Here is a 24,892-nt window from a genome sequence, read left to right on the forward strand (position 1 = left end):
CTGTGACAAATTGCTTTTGTTCCTCTTTGCATGCCGCTTTGGATAAAAGCATCTGCTAAATGCATAATTGTAAATGTAAAATACAAATTGAACATGAATAATTGTAATGTCTACAGCACTGAAGCACCATGAACAAAACCTGATGATAATGTTCTTTTGCATGATTTGAGATGATGATCCGATCCAAAGAGTTTCTTCTGATTTGTACAAAGAGTCACAAATTTGATACATTTGATTAGTGACCAAGCATTTCTTAGTCATCGTCAGTTTCACAACTGTTCGTTTGCATGCTGCACATGCTGTATCTGCTGCTCATGAAGCTCCTCAGACTGTGTTCCTGGAGTCTTTCCTCCTCTCTGGAGGACATGTTGTGCCACATGCTGTCACGGGTCTTAACAAGATAACCGGCCTAATTACAGTCTGAGCAGAATCCAGCGCAGTGGCCACCAAGACAGATGGACGCTGACTGAGGTCAGAGGGAATATGCACATACACAAAGCACAGAAAGACTGGGAGAAAGGTGATCAGGACAGACTTTGGCTCACACTAGCGACTCATTAATTACCCTCCTGGTCAAACAATGTAACAGACGGTTTAGAAGATTCTTCTAAAAACTTTATTTTTTGTATATCTTACTTGCCCCACATTTTGGAATGGTAGTGTATCACAGTTTCCACAAAAAATATTGTGCAGCACAACTGTTTTCATCACTGATAATAATCAGAAATGTTTCTTGAAGCAGCAAATCAGCATATTAGAATGATTTCTGAAGATCATGTGACACTGAAGACTGGAGTAATGGCTTACAGGAATAAATAATATTTGTAAATATATTACAACAGAAAATGGTTATTCTAAATTGTAATAATATTAATGCTATTGCTGTATTCTTTATAAAACATCTGAATTATTATTATTTTAAGAACACTTATAGAGAAAACAAGCATTTTTGTAACTGGACCTTTAGTTACTGAAATACATCGTCCTGGATCTGACAACTTTCCCACGTGACAACTAACCCCGTTCCCTCCTATAATTCTACTGTACATTTAAATCAGTCTTTTTCAGGATGTTGAGACTGAATGAGTTTAATGGGTGTTTTGGAAAAACTTTAATCTTAGGCAGGACGCCAACTAGAGCGACAGCAGCGCAGACATCCAGGAGCTCAGTTTGCTGTCTGCTGAGTTCTGAGAAAGATGTTGTCCTCACTTCCATCTGATACTAGAGGAGACAGAGAGAGAGGCATCCGGTTACTAGGCCCGGTTAACACGCACAACAGGCTTACATTGGAATACACAAATACTGACAGACGGACCGGTGGAAAAAACACACTGAGACTGTGAAACTCATGAGGGCCACATTCCCGACGAGTGATTTTAAAATCTATATTATGTCATAAAATGAACAAATTATTGAATACGTAAATGAATAAATTACATTTAAAAGGTGTACTTGCAAAGCTGTACCACTAAATGGCATAATATTTGTGTTGTATAGACAAGACTGAAGTCAGTATTGTTGAATAGCGCATGCTATTTAAGTTTTGGGATAAAGAGTTGGGTTACCATGTTAATTTAACTCTTCTTACCACATTTTCCATTGGTTCCATTGGTGCGCTCAAACAGTGGCATGTAGATGAAGAACAAAAATTATAAACGTCCAGTATCAGAAATGCAGGGATTTTCTGATGTATTCAAATTAAACACATTTTTAATTTTATTGTAATAAACATTTGGGTTACTTACTGTGTTAATTTACCTTTGTCTCCATGTAGATGCAGAGAGTCACAACATTGAACAGAGACAACCAGTGTATTTGGAAATAATGCTTATATGCTATTTCAACAAAAGTTAATCATTTTTGGTGTATTTGTGAATTTTTAGATATTGAGTTTACAGCTTGTGTTGAAGTAAACAGCAGCATTTACCTTTTATATGACTACCACATGACTTTTCTTTCACATTTTTTCATTGGTTCCATTGATTTCATCGGTGCGCTCAAACAGTGGCATGTAGATGAAGAGAGTCAAGCATGGAAAAGAACAAACATGAAAGACCAGTATCAGAAATGCAGGGATTTTACGATGTATTCAAATGAAACACATGTTGATTTTATTGTAATAAAAATTCAGGCTCCTGAACTTACCGTGCTAATTTACTGTTGTTTCCATGTAGATGTAGAGAGTCACAACACGGAACAGAGATGATTAGAGTGATTATTTAGAAATAATGCTTTTATGATATTTCAACAAAAGTTAATCATTTTTGGTGTATTTGTGAATTTTTAGATATATTTCAGAAACCATGTATGTCCTATAGCTGCAATCAGAATCCAAATACTTCTAATAAATGTGCATAGATATACTGCAGCTCAATGTGTCCATGATGACACTGTGCTCAATGTTAATTAAAGGCACAATATGTAATTTTCGCCACTAGAGGGCGCGTATTCAAAACAAACAAAGAGACAAAGGCGTAGTTTGATGACGCTGTGACTGAGTGTGGAATCATGGGAGTTGTAGTCTTCATCCCCACAGCCGATGCAATCCGACGGGACTCGGGCAGAAATCATGTTAATTCCGCTGCTTACGGTCGTGCGTGTGTGGGGTAAAGCAGCGGAGCTTTTATTATGCCACAGTCGAGCGCTTCCGCTGCTTCCGGTCGTGCGTGTGTGGGGTAAAGCAGCGGAGCTTTTATTATGCCACAGTCGAGCGCTTCCGCTGCTTCCGGTCGTGCGTGTGTGGGGTAAAGCAGCGGAGCTTTTATTATGCCACAGTCGAGCGCTTCCGCTGCTTCCGGTCGTGCGTGTGTGGGGTAAAGCAGCGGAGCTTTTATTATGCCACAGTCGAGCGCTTCTTCTGCTTCCGGTCGTGCGTATGTGGGGTTTATTAAAAGATAATAAATATATTTAAAAAAGAAAGAAAGAAAACATTTCTCCAGCACTTGAAGTTTATTTCTATTGTCAGAGTGCTTTGATCATAAACGCATGTCATCTGATTACTTTAACAATTTTTTCTTTCTTTCTTTTTTTTTGCATCACAGCATATAAAACATTGACGTTTCTGTTATGTCAGCTTACTACTTTTCAGGCTAATCACACAAAAAAATATTAAGGCTGAAGTTTTGGATCCAAACGCAAGAAGGCAGCAGAGCTCACTCTGAACATCAAGACTCAATTTTTCTTATTTTAAAATACTTTTAAATTACTCAGTTACTTTAAAATACTTTCAATACTCATTTTAAATACTACTTATAATGATAACAGCTCAATAAAAAGTACAAGCAAATAAATAAATAAATAAAAATATAACCGCACACAGCGATCATCATTGTCAAAGCACTAAGATAAAATTATATTGTCTACTCATTTTAATTAGTAAGCAGTATATTCAGTTAATGTTGTTATTTTCAGACAAATATGTATTCAATTCAATAACATTTATATATATATATATTTGTTATCCTGTGGTTAGTCACCCTCTAGTGGACAAGTATTACAGCCTTTTTTCTGTCACTCACATTGACATAAATGACTTATCATTTAGAAACTGCAGAAACCCCCAGCATCAGAAATTCATTGACATTTTGTGTTTTTAAAAAAAATTTCATGTATACCAAGTTTTGTGAGGTTTGTATATTGTGTTTTCAAGAAATAGGCCAATTAGTCATAATGAGCCAAACCCCAAAATACATCAGCCCATATCAGCTAAACAATTAAATTCAACTCAAGTCAAAATGGTGCAAATCAAATGTCCTGCAAACCAGAGGATGAGTTTGAAAAGTAGGGTTCTTAAAGTGGCATAAGCCGTTTTGTACAAAGATTCTCACTAAATGTAGTACAGCCTCATGTATCTTGTGCATAGAGAACATAGTCAATTCCACAAAAATTAGTTGTTCACAACAGCTGCTGAATAATTTGTAACATGTTTTTGACGTATGTCCCCTATGAAGTCCATGACCTATAGTAGGTAAAGCACAATTTACACAATAAATAGGTCCAATAGTCAGAATGGGCAATGTCAGGCCATTTAATTGGCTTATAACTTTGATAAACCAAAATTATTTAGAAAACTTTCAATCATGAGTGTTTTGGGATGATGCATGCCAAGTGTCATGTGAATCGGACCAAGAGGGGGGAAAAAAAGCTTTTTCCAAAAATCCAAAACGCTGAAAAATTGGTAAACAAAATTGAATGTACAATTCTTGTAGGGCTTGAAACAAGGATTTAGAGATACATTTTGATTCTAGTCCTTAAGAGAAAAATATTTATTGATAAAACAGTACAAGTATACAATAGAAGTTCTTGCTGCTAAAGGAGGCACAACCAGATTTTAAATTTAAAGTGCAATTCGTTTTTCACATGGCTGATGGGTCGGGTTGCCTTTGTTTTATGTTGTATTTCGTTTAGATTTACACAACAACAGAACAAATCATAGTAAAGCATAGCACTATATATCCCTGTTGAAGAACTTTACAACAAACATGTATTTTCATTAGTATATTTGTGCATCTATAGCTGGATATGTTTTATAATCAATAGAAAACACTTGATGTTAATATTTACTTTAAATAAATGCTTTACAAGAAAAAAAATGCAGTGTTTCATTTTGCAGTAAAGTTGAACAGTTTGGTTAAGATAAGCACGTGTTTAGATGGCTGTGTACATTGTTTTGAAAGCAATTACATTACTTTGGAGAAAAATGTCAGATCGATTGAGAAAAAACTGTAAATGCAAAATGAAGCTTCTTTACAATATTTTTTGTGTGTATTTTTCCCTCTTAAAAATAAAGGTTCCAATTCACAGTGATGACACAGAAGAACCTTTTTTTTTTTTTTTTTTGGTTATAATCAATGTCAAAACCAACAAAAATACTGTCCAGGCAAAAGGAACGTGAGAAAAGGGTCTAGCAACATTTGTTTGCACATGCCACTTCTGAGATTGTATTCATGGAATTAAAAGTGAAGTGTTGGTGTGTGTGTGTGTGTGTGTGTGTGTGTGTGTGTGTGTGTGTGTGTGTGTGTGTGTACCTGGTATTTATCAGACAGAGAGTAAGGAGACATTGTCCGGGACAGAGACAGAGACCGAGCCGCTCGAGCTCTACATCGCGACGGCAAATGGACATTTGGAGCGGAATGAAGAGTAAAGTTTGAGGAGTTTGAGGAGCAGCGAGCAGTGAGTGTGTTCTGACCTGGATTCAGTCAGGGCTTTGGGAGACACAGGGCGAGGGGTGAGGGGTGGACGAGCGATTTACTGGGTCAAACAAACCGACTACCCCCACCACTGAAGAAGGGAAGGTCTGAAGGAAAAGAAGAAAAAACACAGACAAAGCGTTGAGGAAACCATGAACACTGAAAAGGTATGAGAAAACCTCCACATAACACAAACCACTGGAGTTCATTTACTTCATAATACAATCAAACTAACAATCTGCTACAACGAGTGCAACAAGTGCCATTTGAAAGAAATATGAAAATGCGGTTACTATGATGGACGTGATTGGCATTGTAAATCCACCGGCTGATAAAGTTGCATTGCTTACTAAACTTTGTTTTGCTGATTGTGAATTATTGCATTATGAAGCAGCTAAAATTAAGAGAACATCTATTGAAATGTCATATTCATATCATCTTATCACGTGTTTTCCAGCCTTTCACTGTTACATCAGCAGAATCATATCGCCACCTTTACTTCATATTTCATCTCTGTATCATTGCAATAGCATCACTTTAATCACCAGCTCTAACAGGGAACAGGTGTCAGCTGGGAAAAAAATTAGAGGCACAAATTTGTATACAGTCACAGTTTATAGAAATATTTATTTATTTGATTATGGAACGTGGCAACAAAATATGCAGTGACACAATTATATCTATAACCTTTCATGCAGTAAGTAGGACTACATTCTGTGTCTGTGTGGAGTTAGTCCTAAAGATTAATATTCCTAAATCTTATCATGTGGTTTTGCTTTGAGGTCATCTACTTTTAATTGGACTCTGAAAAGCTGCAGACATGTAACTTTTAGCAGATGCACTCACTTAAAATGTACAGTCTTCTCTTCCATGAAATAGACATATATTCAGATGACTCGTGTTGCACTCAGAGCTGCTGACACATTTTTGTCCAATCAGTTGCACTCTAGAATAGGAATGTCCCGCTCCCCAATACCACTTGTTTCTATTAGAAATATCAAATCATGGTTAATGGCTGTGATGTGAATTAAAGGCTGACTATTTGCAAACAGGGATGTGCCCTTGTCAGTGGGGCAGAACCCTTAAAGGGACAACTTTGTGCATTATTTACCCCTGACAGGTGCATGGTAGTACATATTACTACTCTAAGGTACTACTAATATGCGGAATTTAGGGATAAATGTGACCCTGGAGCACAAAAGCAGTCTTAAGTCGCTGGGGTATATTTGTAGCAGTAGCCAAAAATACATTGTATGGGTCAAAATTATCAATTTTTCTTTTATGCCAAAAATCATTAGGATATTAAGTAAAGATCATGTTCCATGAAGATATTTTGTAAATTTCCTACTGTAAATATATCAAAACTTAATTTTTGATTAGTAATATGCATTGCTAAGAACTTCATTTGGACAACTTTTAAGGTGATTTTCTCAATATTTAGATTTTTTTGCACCCTCAGACTCCAGATTTTCTAATAGTTGTATCTCAGCCAAATATTGTCCGATCCTAACAAACCATACATCAATGGAAAGGGCACTTCTATTCTAGCTAACAGACAACGTTCTCAGAACCTTGTCTAATGTTTTGGCAAGGTTCTCCCCAAGATATGAACAAATGTTCTCACAGTAACATTAATTGAACATTTGTTTAAAGTCATCTGGTCTTTAATAATGTTCTCAAAACTTTAGCTCAAAAACATTAGTCCTTATGTAGCTCCGCCCCTTTTCGTAGAGTCTTTAATGACACTAAGCATACTTACATGTCATGAATTGAGGGTGAATCACAATAGTTGGTGAACTATTAGTCAGTCATCTGCTCTCAGTGTGAATCAAGGGAAGAGAAGACGTGAAATGAAGTGTCGTGTGATGAGAATGTTATTTTTCGGGGGGTCTCACTCATTCTCTTCATTTAGGTCAAATTCTTCCTCCTAATCTTCCTCTAATAACACACATGAGAGCGCTGACCTGCTGTAAACACTGGCCTTCAGAGCTGAAGCTTTATGTGATGGGTAATCCTGACTGGAATCTCTGATTCACGATCTTTCCAGAAGGGAAACTGTGTGAGCGCAGTGTTTGTTCAGCGGCTTGACTCTTGCGCTTGCGCTTGGGAAGAACTGCTCTCCTCCAGGGCACTGTGACATGTCAGAATCAATTTCATGAACTTAAGACATTCAATAACAGTGTATTAGGATGGCTTTGGCCAGACTCAGACTATGAAATCTCTCGAGGGTCACTAACAAGGCTGGTCCTTATTTTGAAATTCATAAAGTGTATGTGAAACGTTTTGTCAAATAACTAAATTGGTATTATTCGAGTAGAAATTTTATGATTGAATCAACCTGACTACATATTGATTGCAAGACATTTTTGTGGCATGTTCAATTATATCAGATATTAGATATGCTAGCAGAATGAATTAGATTAATAAATAATGTTTTAATGTGTGCCATGAATGCTTGAAGTGAAGTGATATAATAAAAGTCAGATATATAGTACATCCTTTACCACTCATGTCAAATGTATTAATTATATACTACTGCATACATTTCATTGCAAAACGTTACTACATCATTGCCCAGCTCTTTATATAAAGTTGGATATATAATTATGTCCAATTTTAAACACACACGTAAAGCAACATATATAGCAAATCTCAACTGCTTTATTGCTTGTATCATCACAAAATGTAAACTATATTATTGTCCAGCTCTAATCTGATGAATCCAACTACAACGAAAGCAGAAATTAAGATATTTTAAACATTAAAGGGTTAGTTCACCCAAAAATGAAAATTAGGCTGCGTTTTACTCACCCCCGAAGCATCCTAGGTGTATATGCCTTTCTTCTTTCAGACGAATCAGCCTGATTTTCATTTTTGGGTGAACTAACCCTTTAACATAGTGATTTTCAGTAAATCTGTTTTAAAACACTGTGTGTTGTGAAAAGCACTGTACAAATAAATTCAAGTTGACTTGATAAAAGCAATGCTGCATGCCTAATTTTTGTTTAAAATTATATAGGATTTCACATGTCCAACAAAACAAGTCAAATTCCTGCAGAAAAAAAAATGAATTCGTTCCTAATTCCAGGAAAGATCACTTTCTGTTGATCGCGTTTGGTTTAAATATCTGGAGCTGTCATGGGTTTTCCATGGTTCGGGCCGAAGGAAAATACTGACACTATAGCATGCAGTGACATTTTAGACCATTATTTTGTGGCATTGTGACACCGGTTTCCTGTTTTTGAATGACAATATCCTTATGAACATCCATACAAAAATGGTTTGTCAAGACACACAGAAGTGGCATGTGCAGGATCTTGATGAGTCCAGACTTTTGAGATAAACTGTGCCGACGGCTGCGAGTCTGGCCTCAATCACACAGTGCCTGACCTCTCTAATGCTTGAATAGAAGCAAATCCCTTCAGCAATGTTATAACATCTAGAGGAAAGCATTCCTCAGACCAGTGGGGATGTTGTCACAACTTCCGTTAGTTTCAGTGTTTTAGAATAAGAGCAGGTAAACTGATGTGATCGAAACATCTAAACATTCTAGTTACAATTTCATAAAGGGTTAGTTCACCCAAAAATTACAATTCTGTGATCATTTACTCACCATCAAGTTGTTATGAACCTGTAGGAGTTTCTTTCTTCTGTTGAGCACAAAAGAAGATATTTTGAAGAATGTTGGAAACCAAATGTTTGACAGTAGCCACTGACTTCCATAGTATGGAGAAAAAAAAATACCATGGAAGTCAATGGCTGCCGTGAAGAGTGTTGTTGGTTACTAACACTCTTCTTTAAGGCAGAAGGTCTCTAGCTAATGCAGTCACTGAATGAGCCGGATTCATCCTCTATGTCTCACGTTCTTGCTCTCTTTCTCTCCGTGTATCCGCGTGTGCTGTGACTTCGTGACGTCTAGAAGTGAGGTGAACTGATCTGGAGAGAGAAGCACAATGTCACGGTCAGATGAGGTCAACAAAATGACAGAGAATGTCTACAAGGTATGTGTTCAGTGAAAGGGAACAATAAACAGACAATCCAGGATGATGAAAGGAGACATCTTAGAAATGTAATCTTTTCTTCATGTTTGTTTTTATTCTCACATTTTGTGTAAAAAAAAAAAAAACATGCATATACCAACAACAAATAATTGACAAACAAAAACCACGTAACAAAACATTTTGTCAAGCAAAGAAAAAAACGTTTTCTTTTTTAATTACTATATGTGACCCTGGAGCACAAAACCAGTCTTAAGTGTCAATTTTTTTAAATTGAGAGTTATACATCATCTGAAAGTTGAATAAATAAGCTTTCCATTGATGTATGGTTTGTTAGGATAGGACTATATTTGGCTGAGATACAACTATTTGAAAATCTGGAATCTGAGGGAGCAAAAAAATCAAAATATTGAGAAAATCTCCTTTAAAGCTGTCCAAATTAAGTTCTTAGCAATGCATAGTACTAATCAAAAATTAAGTTTTAATATATTTACAAAATATCTTCATGGAACATGATCTTTACTTAATATCCTAATGATTTTTGGCATAAAAGAAAAATCTATAATTTTGACCCATACAATGTATTGTTGGCTATTGCTACAAATATACCCCAGCGACTTAAGACTAGTTTGTGCTCCAGGGTCACATATGTGTGTCTATATGTAGTGAGTGAGAGCGATAATTATATATATTTGTTATAAGTATAAAAAAAAAATTTTTTTTTAGGAAAAATAAAAAATTACGGCAAAACATATATATATACTGAATATACAAATGAATTTTAAAGGTATATTTCAGTCATTATGAATTGTATTTTTAACAGTATTTTGAATAAGAATAAAAAAAAGAGCATCACTGACACAGAGCATTTTCCATTATTCCACCTCATGTATTGAATGTGTTGCTGATTCTGTGTTCAGGGCATTCTGGACCAGTTCAACCCCAGTCTGAAGAATTTTGTCACCATGGGCAAACACTATGAAAAGGCTCTGACGGGTCAGACATCATTATTTAATAGTTAATTTTCTCTGTAATGGGCAAAAGTCCACCGATAATCAGTGTGAACTTTGATGTATGTTCATCAGCACTTTGCCTGCCAAACAACAATCATGTATGCACTCTCTCTCTATGTCTCTCTCTCTCTCTCTCTGTCTCTCTCTGTCTTTCTCTGTCTCTACAGGCGTCACAGTAGCAGCGAAGGGTTATTTTGACACTCTGGTCAAACTAGGAGAGCTGGCCAGTGACAGCCAGGGCTCAAAGGAACTAGGTAAGACACTTCAGAACCAAACACAGTGAATAAACCAGAAAGATCTGAGTAAATAAATGTCCTCAAAGTTAAATAATCTCTCAAACTGATTGTGTAGTCAGGTTCACAACCTAGTTACTGCGCCAAAGTGAAGTCATTGCAAGTACAGTATACTTACAGCACATTTGCAGTTAAAGTACTGATGTTATCATGTAATTCCACTTAATTATTTCAAATGAACTGGCATAAAACAAGAGAGTTTATGTTAGAACTAAACTCTTTTTTTATGTGTTTCTGAGAGAGATAAGTAACAGGGAGAGCAGTTAATGCACTAAAAGTGACGGTTATGAGGGATTTATTTGAAGGTTGTGATGATTGGAGGATGTGTTTAGGACAGAAACAAGGTGCTATTAGACAGAACTGTTGTTCTGATAAAAGCGCCAATGTTGCAACATGCTAATTATGTTCTAATATTATTATGTGATCCAAATCTAATTTTATAATTACAAAGTGTGTTTTTCTGCAAACTACACTACATCATCAATAAGTGCCTTAATGTTGACTTAAAAAAAAATATATATATACTGTATATATATACAGTATATATATATATAGAGAGAGAGAGAGAGAGTGTTCCCATAATTTAGACCCAGTGTTATTTTAGTACCATTGAACATTTTTATTTTTAGATTTCCCATTCTCATTTTAATTTTAGTAATATTGTTGTGTGTATAATTTTAGTTTTAGTTAATTAGGGCTATTCAAATCTGTTTCTGAAGCGACACGTCCGGCAGAGTAAAGTTAGTGGTGAGAACTGAATGTGAAAATGTTTGTAAATATAACTACATTGTTCAAGTTCATAGTACATCAGCGTTTGCAGGAAATGAAAGCGTGAAACCAAGTGACTACAGCAGAAGAGAATGAAGAGGCAAAGCCTGTACGATAAAATGGAGATGAAGAAAGTAAGAGAAAGCGAGAGAGGGGCAAAAGAGAGAGAGGCCTTTGTTGAAAGATTAACAACACCACATGATCTCATTGTGCTGCTGAAAACAGCGGGGGTGGACGAGAGGAAGGGAGAGATGCCAAGCCGCACACACACTGTTGCTCAGTAGGGGATAAAGAAGGCCAACATCCACGGCTCGGCCCACTGGAACCCACAACAAAACACCACAAATTCACCCTCAATGAAACGCAAGAATGGACAGACAATGCCACGCATATCACATCATCTGAAGGAAGAAATCGCTCTTTTCAATTGTGTTCAGACAAATAATTGCACATACACCACAGACTACAGTTTAGACAAGTTCATGCATTTTAGAAAATGAACATGCAGTTGTTACATTATAGATCGAACTTTAAAATGACCCTAGTGTGAGCTTGATGTAGTCAGGTTTATATGAGTGAGATGGCATTATCGGGTCGTGTTTGATAGTACGTCTGTAAATTGTGATGGCTCTCATGCTTTGAGTTTTTCTGATTGTGTGCAATGTCTTTTGACATCTTCTCATAATTCATATTGATTCAGGTGACACGCTGTTCCAGATGGCAGAGGTTCATCGGCAGATCCAGGTCCAACTAGAGGATGTGGTGAGTAAATAAAGCAATAAGCCCCGTGAAGCCGTGGTTCCCTTTCAGTCAGTCACTCTCGACGTTACGTTGGATGACCGACGAATTGGGATCTCGCTTAGAGCGACCAATCCACTTCGAGTGTAAACTAAACGAGCCAATGCACATTGGCATGCAATTATTGCATCCAGCTGCTGCTGATCACAGCGTGAGTATAAGTAGGCAGCAGATGCAGCGCATATTCAGCTTTTCGCTTCGGAGCCGAGCGGTCTCATCGTTCTGCTCCTGATCTTCTGCTTCAGTGAAACTACAAGTTCGAGTACAAGCACGCTCTTAGGAAGCTCTCGTGCTGGTGGTACGGCGCTTCAGCGGTGATGGTTCTTCCCGTGTCGAGTGGGTTGCACACAACAGGCTGCACTACCCCCTGTTTGTGTTGCAGGCGGCCATCTCCCCTGTGCGCTTCAGCACACTAAAAGAGCAGTTCTAAAAGAGCATTCACGGGTGGAACGTCTTTTTAAATTCTTTTAAATTCGTTTCTGGATGCGGTCGTTACCTGGCGCCGTGTGATGGTCACGATCGCTGCCTCTCGTGTCTGGACATTAAGCACGCTGAGGTGGCTTTGTGTACGAGTCATGCTCCCATTACGGGAAAATGACCGTCTCGGAGTTGCGGACCAGACTTCGTTTCCTGCCTGTGCCGCTGCCCAGATCTAGGGTTCCCCCTGGCGGCAGCCGTACTGGTCTTATGGTGACGGTGAGGAATTCCCCTCCAAGGAACCAACCTCCGAGGGCTCCTCCTTTCGCCGGCACTTCGCAGCCAGTGGAGCCGCCGAGAGAACAGGCTGGACCCTCCCGGGGGGTACCACTTGTATCTTTCGGCGCTCCCCCCGACGATCAGATGTCGATTGCTACATCGGAGGGTGAGCCAGACTTTTCTGGAGAGGATGATCCGGAGGCCGGTGCCGGATTCGGATCCGGAAATGATGGCTATGCTTTCCCGGGCCGCCGAGAGCGTCGGGCTCGAGTGGAAACCTCCACCGCGTCCCGAACCCTCGAGGCTGGACGATTGGTTTCTTGGAGTGACTCGCACTAGTTCTCAGGGCCCCACTCTTTCTCAGGTTCTCAGGACCTTTCTTCCCGGAGGTGCATGATGAGCTCACTGGGTCGTGGACGGCACCTTTCACTGCCAGAAACCGCCCCAGTGGTTCGTCCTCCCTCACCACCCTTGATGGCGGGGCAGCGCGGGGGTATACGGAGGTCCCCACCGGTGGAGCGGTTGGTTGCGATGCAATTGTGTCCAAATACCGCTGCCACCTGGCGGGGCAAGCCGTCGCTGCCCTCCCGGGCCTGTAGGTACTCGTCGGCCCTGACCGGCAGTGCTTATGCGGCCTGCGGAGAAGCTGCCTCTGCCCTACCCACCATGGCGTTGTTGCAGGTTCATCAGGCCAAGGCACTGAAGGACCTGCACGAGGGTGGTCACGACCCAGAAGTTCTCAAAGAACTCCGTACCGCTACTGACCTCGCGCTACGAGCGACGAAGGTCACTGCGCGGTCTCTGGGCCGTGCAATGTCCACTATGGTGGTCCAGGAGCGCCATCTCTGGCTGTGTCTGGCCAACATGCGGGACAAGACACGATTCTTGAACGCACCCGTGTCCCAGACCAGCCTGTTCGGTGACGCAGTAGAGAACTTCGCCCAGCAGTTCTCCGTTGCCCAGAAGCAGACTGAGGCCATCAGGCACATCCTGCCCCGGCGTGCAGCTGCTGCCTCCACCCGGCCGCCGGCGGCAGTGCCTCAGCTTGCTCGTCGCCGAGGGCGGCCCCCTGCCACCACCCCCGCTCCCGCGCAGCTTACGCAGCAGCCTCCAGCAAAGCAGCGCCGTGGAGCCTGTCGCAGGGCAGCTGCCCCGCCCGTCCAGGCCCCCGCCAAACCTGGCGAAGCAAATGCAGCAGCCTCCAGCAAAGCAGCACCATGGAGCCGGTCGTAGGGCAGCCACCCCGCCCGTCCATGCCCCCGCCAAACCTGGTGGCAAGCAGAAGAGCAAGAGGCCCTGAGACGGGCGACCCAGAGATGGAGGGAGCTGCTCTTCGGGAGAGGGTGCACGCACCACTCCCTCCCCCGGAGGAGGGCCGGGCAGAGAATCTTTTGTTTCTTTTTTCCCCGCCACTGACTTCAACAACACAGTGGTTCCCAAAAACTCAACAAAAGAGCAATTTCCTCTATCTCTGGGTCCCCAGAGGGGACAGGGAGCTGTGGACGGGCCAGTCTCGGATCACACTCACCCTCCTCTCTCGCCAGTGAGCAGCTGTGGGCGGTTCGAGAGTGCGGTCAAACGTACTACTCACACACCCTCTGCCCGAAGGTTCGAGAGTGCGGTCAAACGTACTACTCACGCACCCTCTGCCCGAACGCAGGTGAGTGTTTCACACACGCTGACCCCGCTTCGGACTGGCAACGAGATGCCCGGGCCGGGTCCCTGCGTTCCCCCTCGCTGCCCCACCGCGGGTACGTCGGTGGTTCTGTTAGTGCCACTTGTACGGTTTCTGGGAGCATGGCTAGCGCTTCCCAGCCCGTCTCGTTGGCTCCGTCAGACCATCAGACTCGGCTATGCGATTCAGTTCGCCCTGCGCCCTCCCACGTTCAGGGGCGTCCACGTTACTTCGGTGAAGGCAGCAGATGCCCCTGTCTTGCGTGCAGAGATCACAGTCCTACTGGCGAAGGATGCGATAGAGCCGGTCTTTGGATCTGCGCATCTTGAACCGGGCCCTTCACAAGCTCCCGTTCAAGATGCTCATGCAGAAGCGCATCTTCAGGTGCACCCGTCCCCAAGATCGGTTGGCAGCGATCGACCCGAAGGACGCGTACTTCCATGTGTTGATCTTTCCGCGCCTCAGGCCATTCCTGCAGTTTGCATTAGAAGGACGGGCATATCAGTACAAGGTCCTGCCGCTGGGCCTGCTACATATGAGACCGCTTCAGCACTAGCTCCATGGCTGAGTCCCGAGGTGGGCGTGGCAACGCGGCACTCACCAGGTCCAAGTCACACCGGCCTGCCGCCAAAACTTCACCCCGTGGTCAGACCTGGCGTTTCTCCGGGCAGGAGTGCCCCTAGAACAGGTCTCCAGGCATGCTGTGGTTCACACGGATGCCTCAACCACCGGCTGGGGGGCCACGTACAACGGGCTTGCAGTGTCAGGGGTTTGGACGGGGCCCCAACTGCAATGGCACATCAACTGCCTCGAGTTGCTGGCAGTGCACCTTGCCTTGATCCGTCTCATGGCAGCTACGGCGGCAGTCACGCCGCTGGGGCTGCTCCATATGAGACCGCTTCAGCACTGGCTCCAAGGCCGAGTCCCGAGGTGGGCGTGACAACGCGGCACTCACCGGGTCCAAGTCATATCGGCCTGCCGCCAAACCTTCACCCCGTGGTCAGACCTGGCGTTTCTCCGGGCAGGAGTGCCCCTAGAACAGGTCTCCAGGCATGCTGTGGTTCACACGACCGGCTGGGGGGCCACGTTCCACGGGCTTGTAGTGTCAGGGGTTTGGACGGGCCCCCAACTGCACTGGCACATCAATTGCCTCGAGTTGCTGGCAGTGCACAGGTCTTTTAGTGGCGCCCTATTGGCCCACCCGGACCTAGTTCCCGGAACTGATACTCCTCGTGACAGCCCCTCCTTGGCCGATTCCTCTGAGGAAGGATCTACTGACTCAGAGACGGGGCACCCTGTGGCACCCGTGTCCAGACCTCTGGAAACTTCAAGTCTGGTCCCTGGACGGGACACGGACGTTCTAGGTGACCTACCCCAAGGGGTAGTTGACACCATCACTTCGGCCAGAGCACCGTCTACGAGACACGCTTACGCCTTGAAGTGGAACCTGTTCATCGAGAGAGACGGGGCACCCTGTGGCACCCGTGTCCAGACCTCTGGAAACTTCAAGTCTGGTCCCTGGACGGCACACGGAGGTTCTAGGTGACCTACCCCAAGGGGTAGTTGACACCATCACTTCGGCCAGAGCACCGTCTATGAGACACGCTTACGCCTTGAAGTGGAACCTGTTCATCGAGTGGTGCTCTTCTCGCCGAGAAGACCCCCAGAGATGCCCGATTGCGATCGTGCTTTCCTTTCTGCAGCAAGGGCTGGAGCGAAGGCTGTATCCCTCCACCCTCAAAGTCCAGGTTGCTGCTATTGCTGCGTACCATGACCCGGTGAATGGGAAGTCCGTAGGTAAGCATGACCTCATCATCAGGTTCCTTAGAGCGGCCAGGAGGTTGAATCCTACCCGGCACCGAGAAGACCTCCGAAGATGCCCAGTCAGAGTCGTGCTTTTCTTCTTGCAGCAAGGGTTGGAGCGAAGGCTGTCTCCCTCCACCCTTAAAGTCTATGTCGCTGCGATTGCTGCTAACCACGACCCCGTAGATGGGAAGTCGCTAGAGAAGCATGACCTGATCATCAGGTTCCTTAGGGGGGCGAGAAGGCTAAATCCTCCACGGCCCCCCTCTATACCCTCTTGGGACCTGACTCTAGTGCTCAGAGCACTACAGCAGGGCCCATTTGAGCCTTTGCAGACAGTCGAGCTAAAGTTTCTGTCAGTGAAAACTTTGCTCCTGCTTGCATTGGCCTCCATCAAGAGGGGGCCCTCTAACAGCTTGGCAGAGTAGTCCATTTTGCATTTCAAATGCGGTAAAACTACCAAAACACTTCATATGTGTCTCAGATCAACTCATTTAATAGCAAAGGTTGTCAACCAACAAACACATTTTAAAACAATAAAACAATGGGTACACTGTAAAAAATTATATGATCAATAAACATATGCTTGTCCATTACTTTAACTCATCAAAATAATTTGACCTGTCTGAATTATTTTTAAGTTTTGTTATACAAGATTCAACTACACAAGATTTTATATTTGAGAGTTGAAATGACTTGTACAGCCAGTTTGATTATACTTAATTTAAGGCATAAACTGAACCTTCAGTTGTTGTTTTTTTTCCTATCTCTAGGGCACATTTATCAATACTTATGTCACTTTTTCAAAACTCTTCACACAGCTCTCCTAACCAACTTTCAGCTTGGTATAGCAGTAAATTCCACATCCAAGATGCACTAAAACTGCCATAACACTCCATACATGTTTAAAATCATTCTTCCATAACACTAGTAAAGGATTTCACCCAAAAAACACACTGTCGCTCATAAAACACCGACCTAAAAAAAACGCTAACAACAGGTAGCATTACACAATGTTTTCTTCTGTAAAATGTCACTGCTGTAAATGTTACTTGGTCCATGTTTACATTACAGTACAAAATTATTCCTATGTTTTCCCTTTTGTATAGATGGTAATGAAGTTGAAAGACTAACGCCTGTGCAGATGTTTAGCTACATCTAGCTGTTTTGATAGTATTTCAGTTTTTAGATTTAGAATAAATTTCAACGTTGTATTACTGTAGAATTGTATCAATTCACTGTCTTATTCAGTTTTGTATTATATTAGGTTTTGAACTTAAGTTTAATAGTTTTGAAAAGTATGTAAATGTGCATAGTGGCTAGTTGAGTTTTGGTGTGTGTGTGTGTGTGTCTGAGTGAGACAAGAATTCATTTCATTTGAAAGATGTTTTAATTGAGTGTATTTTGTGCCAAAGCATTGATAAATGATCCACAGTTTTGCCCACATAGATGCTCTTGTGCTTTAGTGTATGAAGAGTTTTGAAAAAGTGACCTAATTATTAAGAAATGGGTCCTAGAGATTGTAAAAACTAATTTACCCTCAAGACCCGTGTGTTTCCACACCCCCCGTGTTTGATTGAATGCTGTGTTTTCTGTCGTCTGCAGCTGAAGCTGTTTCATTCAGAGCTGCTGTCTCAACTCGAGCAGAAACTGGAGCTAGACATCAAATATCTGACTGTGAGTGCACACTACTGTTTAACTAAACTACCTACTGAATTCACTTAACAGGGGAGCTCAAACAAGTAAACCCAGAGTTTGTCTTGTAAACCCTTTGAGTAAATTAATCAGTAAATTACTCCTCCTGAACTCTCTGAAACTTACCAGAACTTGATATACTGTATGAAAACCTTTGTCCAGGCGACGCTGAAGAAGTACCAGAGTGAGAGGAAGTCAAAGGTGGAGTCCATTGAGCGCTGCCAATCACAGCTGAAGAAGCTGCGGAGGAAGAGCCAAGCTAGTCGCCATCCCAACAAATATGGAGACAGAGAGATGCAGGTACATGTTTCTAAGGCCTCTAAATTATCAACATGATCAAACTTTGCTGTTAAACCTGTTTCACACACAATCTACTCCATGCCTTCTGTCGTCTGAATGATAGTTTTTTAGTAAATTGTAATCGTACAAAACGTCCAGCTTTAGCTGGAGCTTCACGTGTCTTTCTGCTGTCATATCTTTACTGATTTTTATCAAGTAAACGTCAGAATAACTGCAGTAATATTTCCAGATGAAATATTACTGGACTGAAGCAGCTCAGCTTTACTTGATTCTCCATCAATCATGTTTTAGAGTCTCAAATCTGATCCTCAGGATCTTTTGAGGAGCGTTTATTTCTTCATCTCTCAATCATCACTGGATTGCATTGCATTATATGTTTGGATCATTTCAATCTTACTAAGACACATTATTGGAGATATAGAGCGACGACTGATATTTATATCATTTTATTTAAGTCTCAATTGATTTACATTATAAGCTATCAGCCATTTTATCAGCCAGTATCTGCATCAAATTGCATATTTTTGCTCAGTTTGAGCCTGATGTGTCAAAAATGATTTGTTCAAAAAGTTCAATAAATCCTTTAATTTCATTCAGACTATTATTTCATATGTCAGACTTTAGAGGGTTAAAATCAAGTTTAAAGACATGCACCAAGAAATGTTCTTAGAAATGTGATGCTTGTGTATTCTGTAAACTTTTATGCTGACTGGCGCGGCAGTAAATGAACAGTAAGTCACTTTGGATTAAAGCGCCTGCTGAAGAACTGAGTAATTGTGTAGCTTGCCAGTTCTTTGACTGCTGTGTTCATTACTGTAGAATGTCATGTACTGCCAGTCATTTGTAGTTTGTATGACTCATAATGGCTGATTGAGCGGAGTGAAGGCCGTCTGTGCGACCCAGTGTCCTACATATTAAAGCTGATTTGTGAGTTGAAGAGTTTGTTTGTTTTGTGAAGTGTTTGTTTTGAGCATGTGTGTCCTCCTGCACGTGTTTGTTCAGGAGCGAATCTATCTCTGTTTATGTAGACGTGAGCTACGCTATCGCAAGCATTAGTCTAAACGTGTTTTCTGGTCAGAAAGAGAAAGAACAAGTCGTTTAGTTTGAGATTAAGCAGATATCCGGAACAGCTGATTCGGGGCCAGAAAAAAAGTAACACTGAGGTAGAGAAAAAACAAGAGAAGGGAAAATGATGAAGTAAAACAGGAATACAGTCTGAAAGATGTTAAGAAAGGAAAATACAGAGATTTTAAATGAAAAGATCAGTAAAAGGAACATGTGGACCATCATAATGGTGAACTGGTCCTTTAAGGCAGGTTTTCCCAAATGAGTTGAAAAGCTAAAGCCTCGTACACACCAGGACGATTATCGCGCGCGCTTATCGCTGACGTTTTTCGACGCGTCTTTTGTGTTCATACCCAAGCGATTTTCGCTGGCGATGAGCCGAGTGAACGTGCAAATTCACTCCCTGACATTAGATGGCACTTAATGAAAAACAGAAATACCCCGGTACACATTGAATCTTATTTGATCTGCAATTCCTCTCCATATCAACTTCCTTTTATCGAGATTTTTGTAGTCGCTGTCGCGTTTGTCATAAAGCCCTTTGTGTTCAGACACCAATGAGACCAGCAGCTCTACATTCATCTTGCCTCGATGCATCTTCTTGGTCTATTTACTTCCTCTTCGTCGTTAGACATCAGTGTGTGCTCGGCAAGACCGTTTTGTGCTTGAGCGCCACCTAGTCGTGTTTTACTGTAACTTCAGCAGCTCCAGGCACGTGAACAAAAGCGCCAATCTCATTGGTCGGCCAGTTTTTAACGCGGCGCGTCAAACCAAAAAAACAAGCCCGAGGCGTTTTTTAAAAATTACGCTTTTACGCTTCGCGTTTTGCGCGTCGGTGTGCACACTCACATTGGCGCCCTTTGTTTAGTCACGAGGCGTTAAACGTCGGCGATTATCGCGCGCGATATTCGTCCCGGTGTGAGCAAGCCTTAATTATTAATTATATTGAATGTAACATTAAAATAAATAAATGGGGCTACACGATAATTGCAATATATATTAGTGCAATTATCAAATCAAAAGGTGTGATTTCATTAAAGAACTGTGTAGTCTGATGTGCTGTGTGTTTGAGAGTGAAGCGCAGCACTGTGTTCATTTACACGCGAGCAGCTCGTCATTCACTGTTTTCAGTATCTCTGAGCTTCTCGGTTCAGAGTCAATGCAGCCACCGTTATCTCTACATGTACTGCGAGTTTAATGCGCATTTGGGAACACAATGTGCACTAGGTTTACTTTAGTTACACGTTTACAAATTTCCCAACATTTTTGTGGACAGGAGTTTACAGCATTTCAGCCTTATTCCGCCAAAATAAAAGCTTGAGAATTTAAAATGTTAAAAGCACGTGGATTTGAACGTTTGGAAGTAAAAACGAAAAATTTGACAAATATTAGTATTGTAAATTAAAATAGTTATTATTTTTTATAATTATCACTAATTTGTTTTTTATGTTACAGTACAATTGTAATTTACAACTGTAATATATTTATTTTAATTTTTAGAATTAGTGAAAACAATAATGATAATTATTAACAAATAATAATAATAATTAGATTATTGTTTATTTTTCTTTTTATTAAACATTATTATTATTATTATTATTATTATTAATGTTAATACAACTAATAAGAGGTTTGAGTCTATTTTAAAGTCCAGCTCAAAATAAAACACTTATTTAAAAAAGTTTAAATATTATTTATTTACCTTTATGTCATATCACGATTAACCGACATAAGAGAACCATGAACATGCAAATGTGTTGTTAAATTATTGAAATATTAACTCAAAATCTAAGGGGGACTTCAAGTAAATATTTTATGCCCAAGGGGTTCGGCTGACAAAAAAGTTTGGGAGCCCCTGCTTTAAGAAGTCAGAACTTTAGTTGGTTGTTTTACATTCCAGTCTTGCTGTACATTTTTCAGATTCTATTTAAAGCTGATTTTATGTAAATTCTCTCACTGTAACAGTATGTGGAGCTGATGAGTCGCCGGCAGGGCGAGCTGGACTCTCTGGTTGCCGTTGGTTACCGCTCCGCTCTGACAGAAGAAAGGCGACGCTATTGCTTTCTGGTGGACCGTCAGTGTTCAGTCACCAAGATCCTCACCAACTACCACTGCAAGGTAACACTACAGATCCGAGCTTCAACCAGCTAACACATAGCAAACACAACAGCCTCACTGGAAAAATGTGCCTCTACCTACATTCTAGCAAAACTCAAAAAAGTACCTATATGTACTATTCACTGCAGTTTCCAGCTGAAACGAACTCTCCATATGGGTGTTTTTTCTGATGTGGTAAACTTGCTCGGTAGCGCACCCGGTACAGCTTTACATTTGTATTGTGAAGCGCTCAGGTACGAGTCCCATGAAACACAAGTCACTATAAAAGCTCAAATACTTGTAGAAGCAAGATAAAAAGACATTCTTCAGCAGATGGATCTTTATCTCACATTTGCGTTAACATTATCCACCTTTTTCCTAATGAGTCTACTGTCTTCTAAATTATGGGAGGCTCTTCCGGTTTCAAAAAGACTGAAACAAATCACTTCAAATTGTAGCTGTGCTACAAATAATCATTATCCGTCAGTTTGATAACGTGTAATGTATATCAATGAATAACATTGGCATTTTAATGTGACGTGATATTTCAAGAATATCTGTGGCAAGAGCTCTTCTCAGCATCTTTTCCTCCTGATTATTTTCATTTTTCCTTTGTATTTCGCTGTAACAATATGAAAAGAGACAACATATACTGTGCATTTGTGGTCTGCTCCCCCGATTTAATTTATGATATATCCCATATAATGATTCACTTGAATTCCCTAAGAATTCAAAAAATTCACAAAGGCTTGTGTCTGTCAAAATGACGGAAATGACTCGGCCCCCCAGACCCCTGGCATATGCGTTCGCTGGTTTCTGCTTCTTCTTCACTGTGTTTAGAAGATCAGAAGATGTGTAATAGCGCCTCCTACTGTATAACAGTAAAAACACAGAAAGCTGGAAAATGGCGAGGAAAGAGTTAACAAGCATGTATTGTTACAGTGATATTAAACTAAAAGTCAAAACTATTGCTGCAGAAAAAAATCTAGATTTTTTGGTTATTAATGGTATGTTGAAAGTGATGTGTTAATGTAGACTTTAAGTTACTCCCATAATTCGTGCAAAGCATCATGGGAGTAGGTCTCATAAAATGTTTCCAGATTCAACTGTTTCGGATAAAACTGAACAAGCTTTTAGTGCCACTTCTCTGTCAAGAATCAGCGTAATGTCATTTTGCAGAAATGTCGCTACAGGCATGTTTTTCTAGTGAGCCTGAGCCAACAACTGTGTTTGAAATTAGATTGGTGAAGAAATGTATGGAAGCCCATTTCCGCCACTGAATAAAAAATAAAAAAGGTTATTGCGACTTTTTATCTCACAATTCGGACTTTTTTTCTCAGAATTGCGTGATACAAACTCGCAGAAATGTCGCTACAGGCATGTTTTTCTAGTGAGCCTGAGCCAACAACTGTGTTTGAAATTAGATTGGTGAAGAAATGTATGGAAGCCCATTTCCGCCACTGAATAAAAAATAAAAAAGGTTATTGCGACTTTTTATCTTACAATTTTGACTTTTTTTCACAGAATTGTGAGATATAAACTCACAATTCTGACTTTTTTTCTCGCAATTGCCAGTTTATATCTCGCAATTCTGACTTTATAACACGCAAAAAGTCAGAATTGCGAGTTCGTATCACGCAATTCTGAGAAAAAAAATTTTTTTTTTTCTTTAAAAAACAATTGTGAGATTAAAAGTCACAATTACTGTTTTTAGTTTTTATTCAGTGGCGGAAATGGGCTTCCATAGAAATGACAAACATCAGCATGAAGAAAAAAATCTGAACGACTGCTGAGATGAAGAGGCTCTAAGCTGAGCACTTCTGTAGATAGCAACGCAACAGTCTAAAGAACTGATTTTGTTTGGTAGGTGAGAGAGCTATTGTCTCAGAAGCTGTCATCGTGGCAACAGTCATGTGCGCAGCCAACCAAGCTCCCGGAGCGAGCGCTGAGCCTGCTCCGTCACACTGCCCCCCAGAGCTCTGGAGGAGCAGGACTCGCCGAGGTCCTGCGCAACGCTAAACTGGGAATCACTCAGCCCGCAGAACAAGTGAGCGACATACATATTCAGATTTTCATATTGTAACAATGAAAAAAATACATAATGGTGAACATAATAGTCATAAAATAAAGCAATAAGCCCTGTGAAGCCATGGTTTACAGTGAATTTATAACAGCTAAGGGGCGTTTTAAAACGCCCCTTAGCTGTTATAAATTCACTGTAAACCACAGCTTCACGGGGGCTAATTGCTTTTATAAAACGGTTATTCCATATACGTAGTAAGGTTTCACAAAATAAAACAGAGCAAATAAAGTGTAATGATATTAATAAAAACAATGTAGCTCCTCAGAATCAGTTGTGGTTGCAACAAAGTGGTTGCCGAGCAACAGACAAACGTAAACAAAGGTGTATGTTACTTTATAGAGTAATTTACAACAGCTTGGAACGCGGCTCAGCCAATCAGAATCAAGGACCAGAACTCTCCGTTTTATAATAGGATTTTTGTTCTTTATGTAAAATATACATCAGTGTTTTTAGATTTGTGGAGTAAAAATATTGTTTACATTTTGAAGTAAAAAGCTCAAATTAGACCCAGAAGGACAAGTGGCATGCTGTAGTGTTATTACTTAGTGTTAATTTAATACTTATTAATTCATTGGGTTATTATTCAGTAATTTCATGAGTTAAATGTACATTTCAGACATCTCTGCTATTCATTAAAACCTATAGTGAAATAATTTAATCTTCATTTACAGTGTTGCTATTAAGACATATCTTATAAATGAAATATGAAATAATATTTCATATAAAATTAAATATGTAAATATTGATATGCCTGTATATAAATCATATAATAAATTTACCTTTCAGATGAATCACTTTTACTGAGATTCGGGATTGCTTTGTCTGTGATTGACTATTAAATTATTCAACTAAATTGTCACAATTTTAATATATGTTTTTATATATAATATAATATACATTTAGTACTTTTATAACATTTATTACATGTTTTCTGCGCTTTTTTGGTTTATTTTTAGTTTGTTAATTTTTTTTATTATTATTTAATCTCATTTATAAAATTAGAGCCCACTTATTTTATGATACTTTCCTCATTAAATAAATAATCGTATAATGTATTGTTCTTTACTTTTTAAAATGTCATTCTAAAAATAATAAAAGCACACCAAATACATAAATTTGTATCATACACTGCAGATTTCTGCTATTATAGCTTTCTAAATCCTTCCAAAATAATCTTGAGTAAAATAAAATTATCTTTGAGTATTTATATTTTACTTAAGTAACAATCTTCCTTACAACTTTTACTTGTAATGGAGTAATATTTGACCAGCAGTATCTGTACTTTCACTCAAGTAATGGAGTTGAGTACTTTGTCCGCCTCTGTATATATATATTAACATTCAAATAATTTCTTGACACTTATCCTTCAAGTAAAATGTCATTGTCAGTACTGTAACGCAGTAATGAGGGTTTTTTTAT

General features: G+C 40.4%; 1 protein-coding gene across 1 annotated transcript in view; it reads left to right on the top strand.

Moving 5' to 3' along the window:
* Window positions 1-24,892, top strand: part of LOC107689017 (brain-specific angiogenesis inhibitor 1-associated protein 2-like) — a 34,364-nt gene that overhangs the window by 4,320 nt on the left and 5,152 nt on the right. Inside the window, exons 2-10 of the mRNA XM_016486888.1 lie at window positions 5,042-5,356; window positions 9,109-9,190; window positions 10,108-10,183; window positions 10,368-10,454; window positions 11,962-12,023; window positions 17,839-17,910; window positions 18,091-18,228; window positions 21,259-21,411; window positions 23,258-23,441. Of these exons, the coding sequence (XP_016342374.1) occupies window positions 9,143-9,190; window positions 10,108-10,183; window positions 10,368-10,454; window positions 11,962-12,023; window positions 17,839-17,910; window positions 18,091-18,228; window positions 21,259-21,411; window positions 23,258-23,441 (820 nt within the window). The 5' untranslated portion in view covers window positions 5,042-5,356; window positions 9,109-9,142. The remainder of the gene's footprint in view (window positions 1-5,041; window positions 5,357-9,108; window positions 9,191-10,107; window positions 10,184-10,367; window positions 10,455-11,961; window positions 12,024-17,838; window positions 17,911-18,090; window positions 18,229-21,258; window positions 21,412-23,257; window positions 23,442-24,892) is intronic.

This window comes from Sinocyclocheilus anshuiensis, unplaced genomic scaffold (genome assembly GCF_001515605.1).
Source record: "Sinocyclocheilus anshuiensis isolate Anshui unplaced genomic scaffold, SAMN03320099.WGS_v1.1 scaffold181, whole genome shotgun sequence".
NCBI lineage: Eukaryota > Metazoa > Chordata > Actinopteri > Cypriniformes > Cyprinidae > Sinocyclocheilus > Sinocyclocheilus anshuiensis.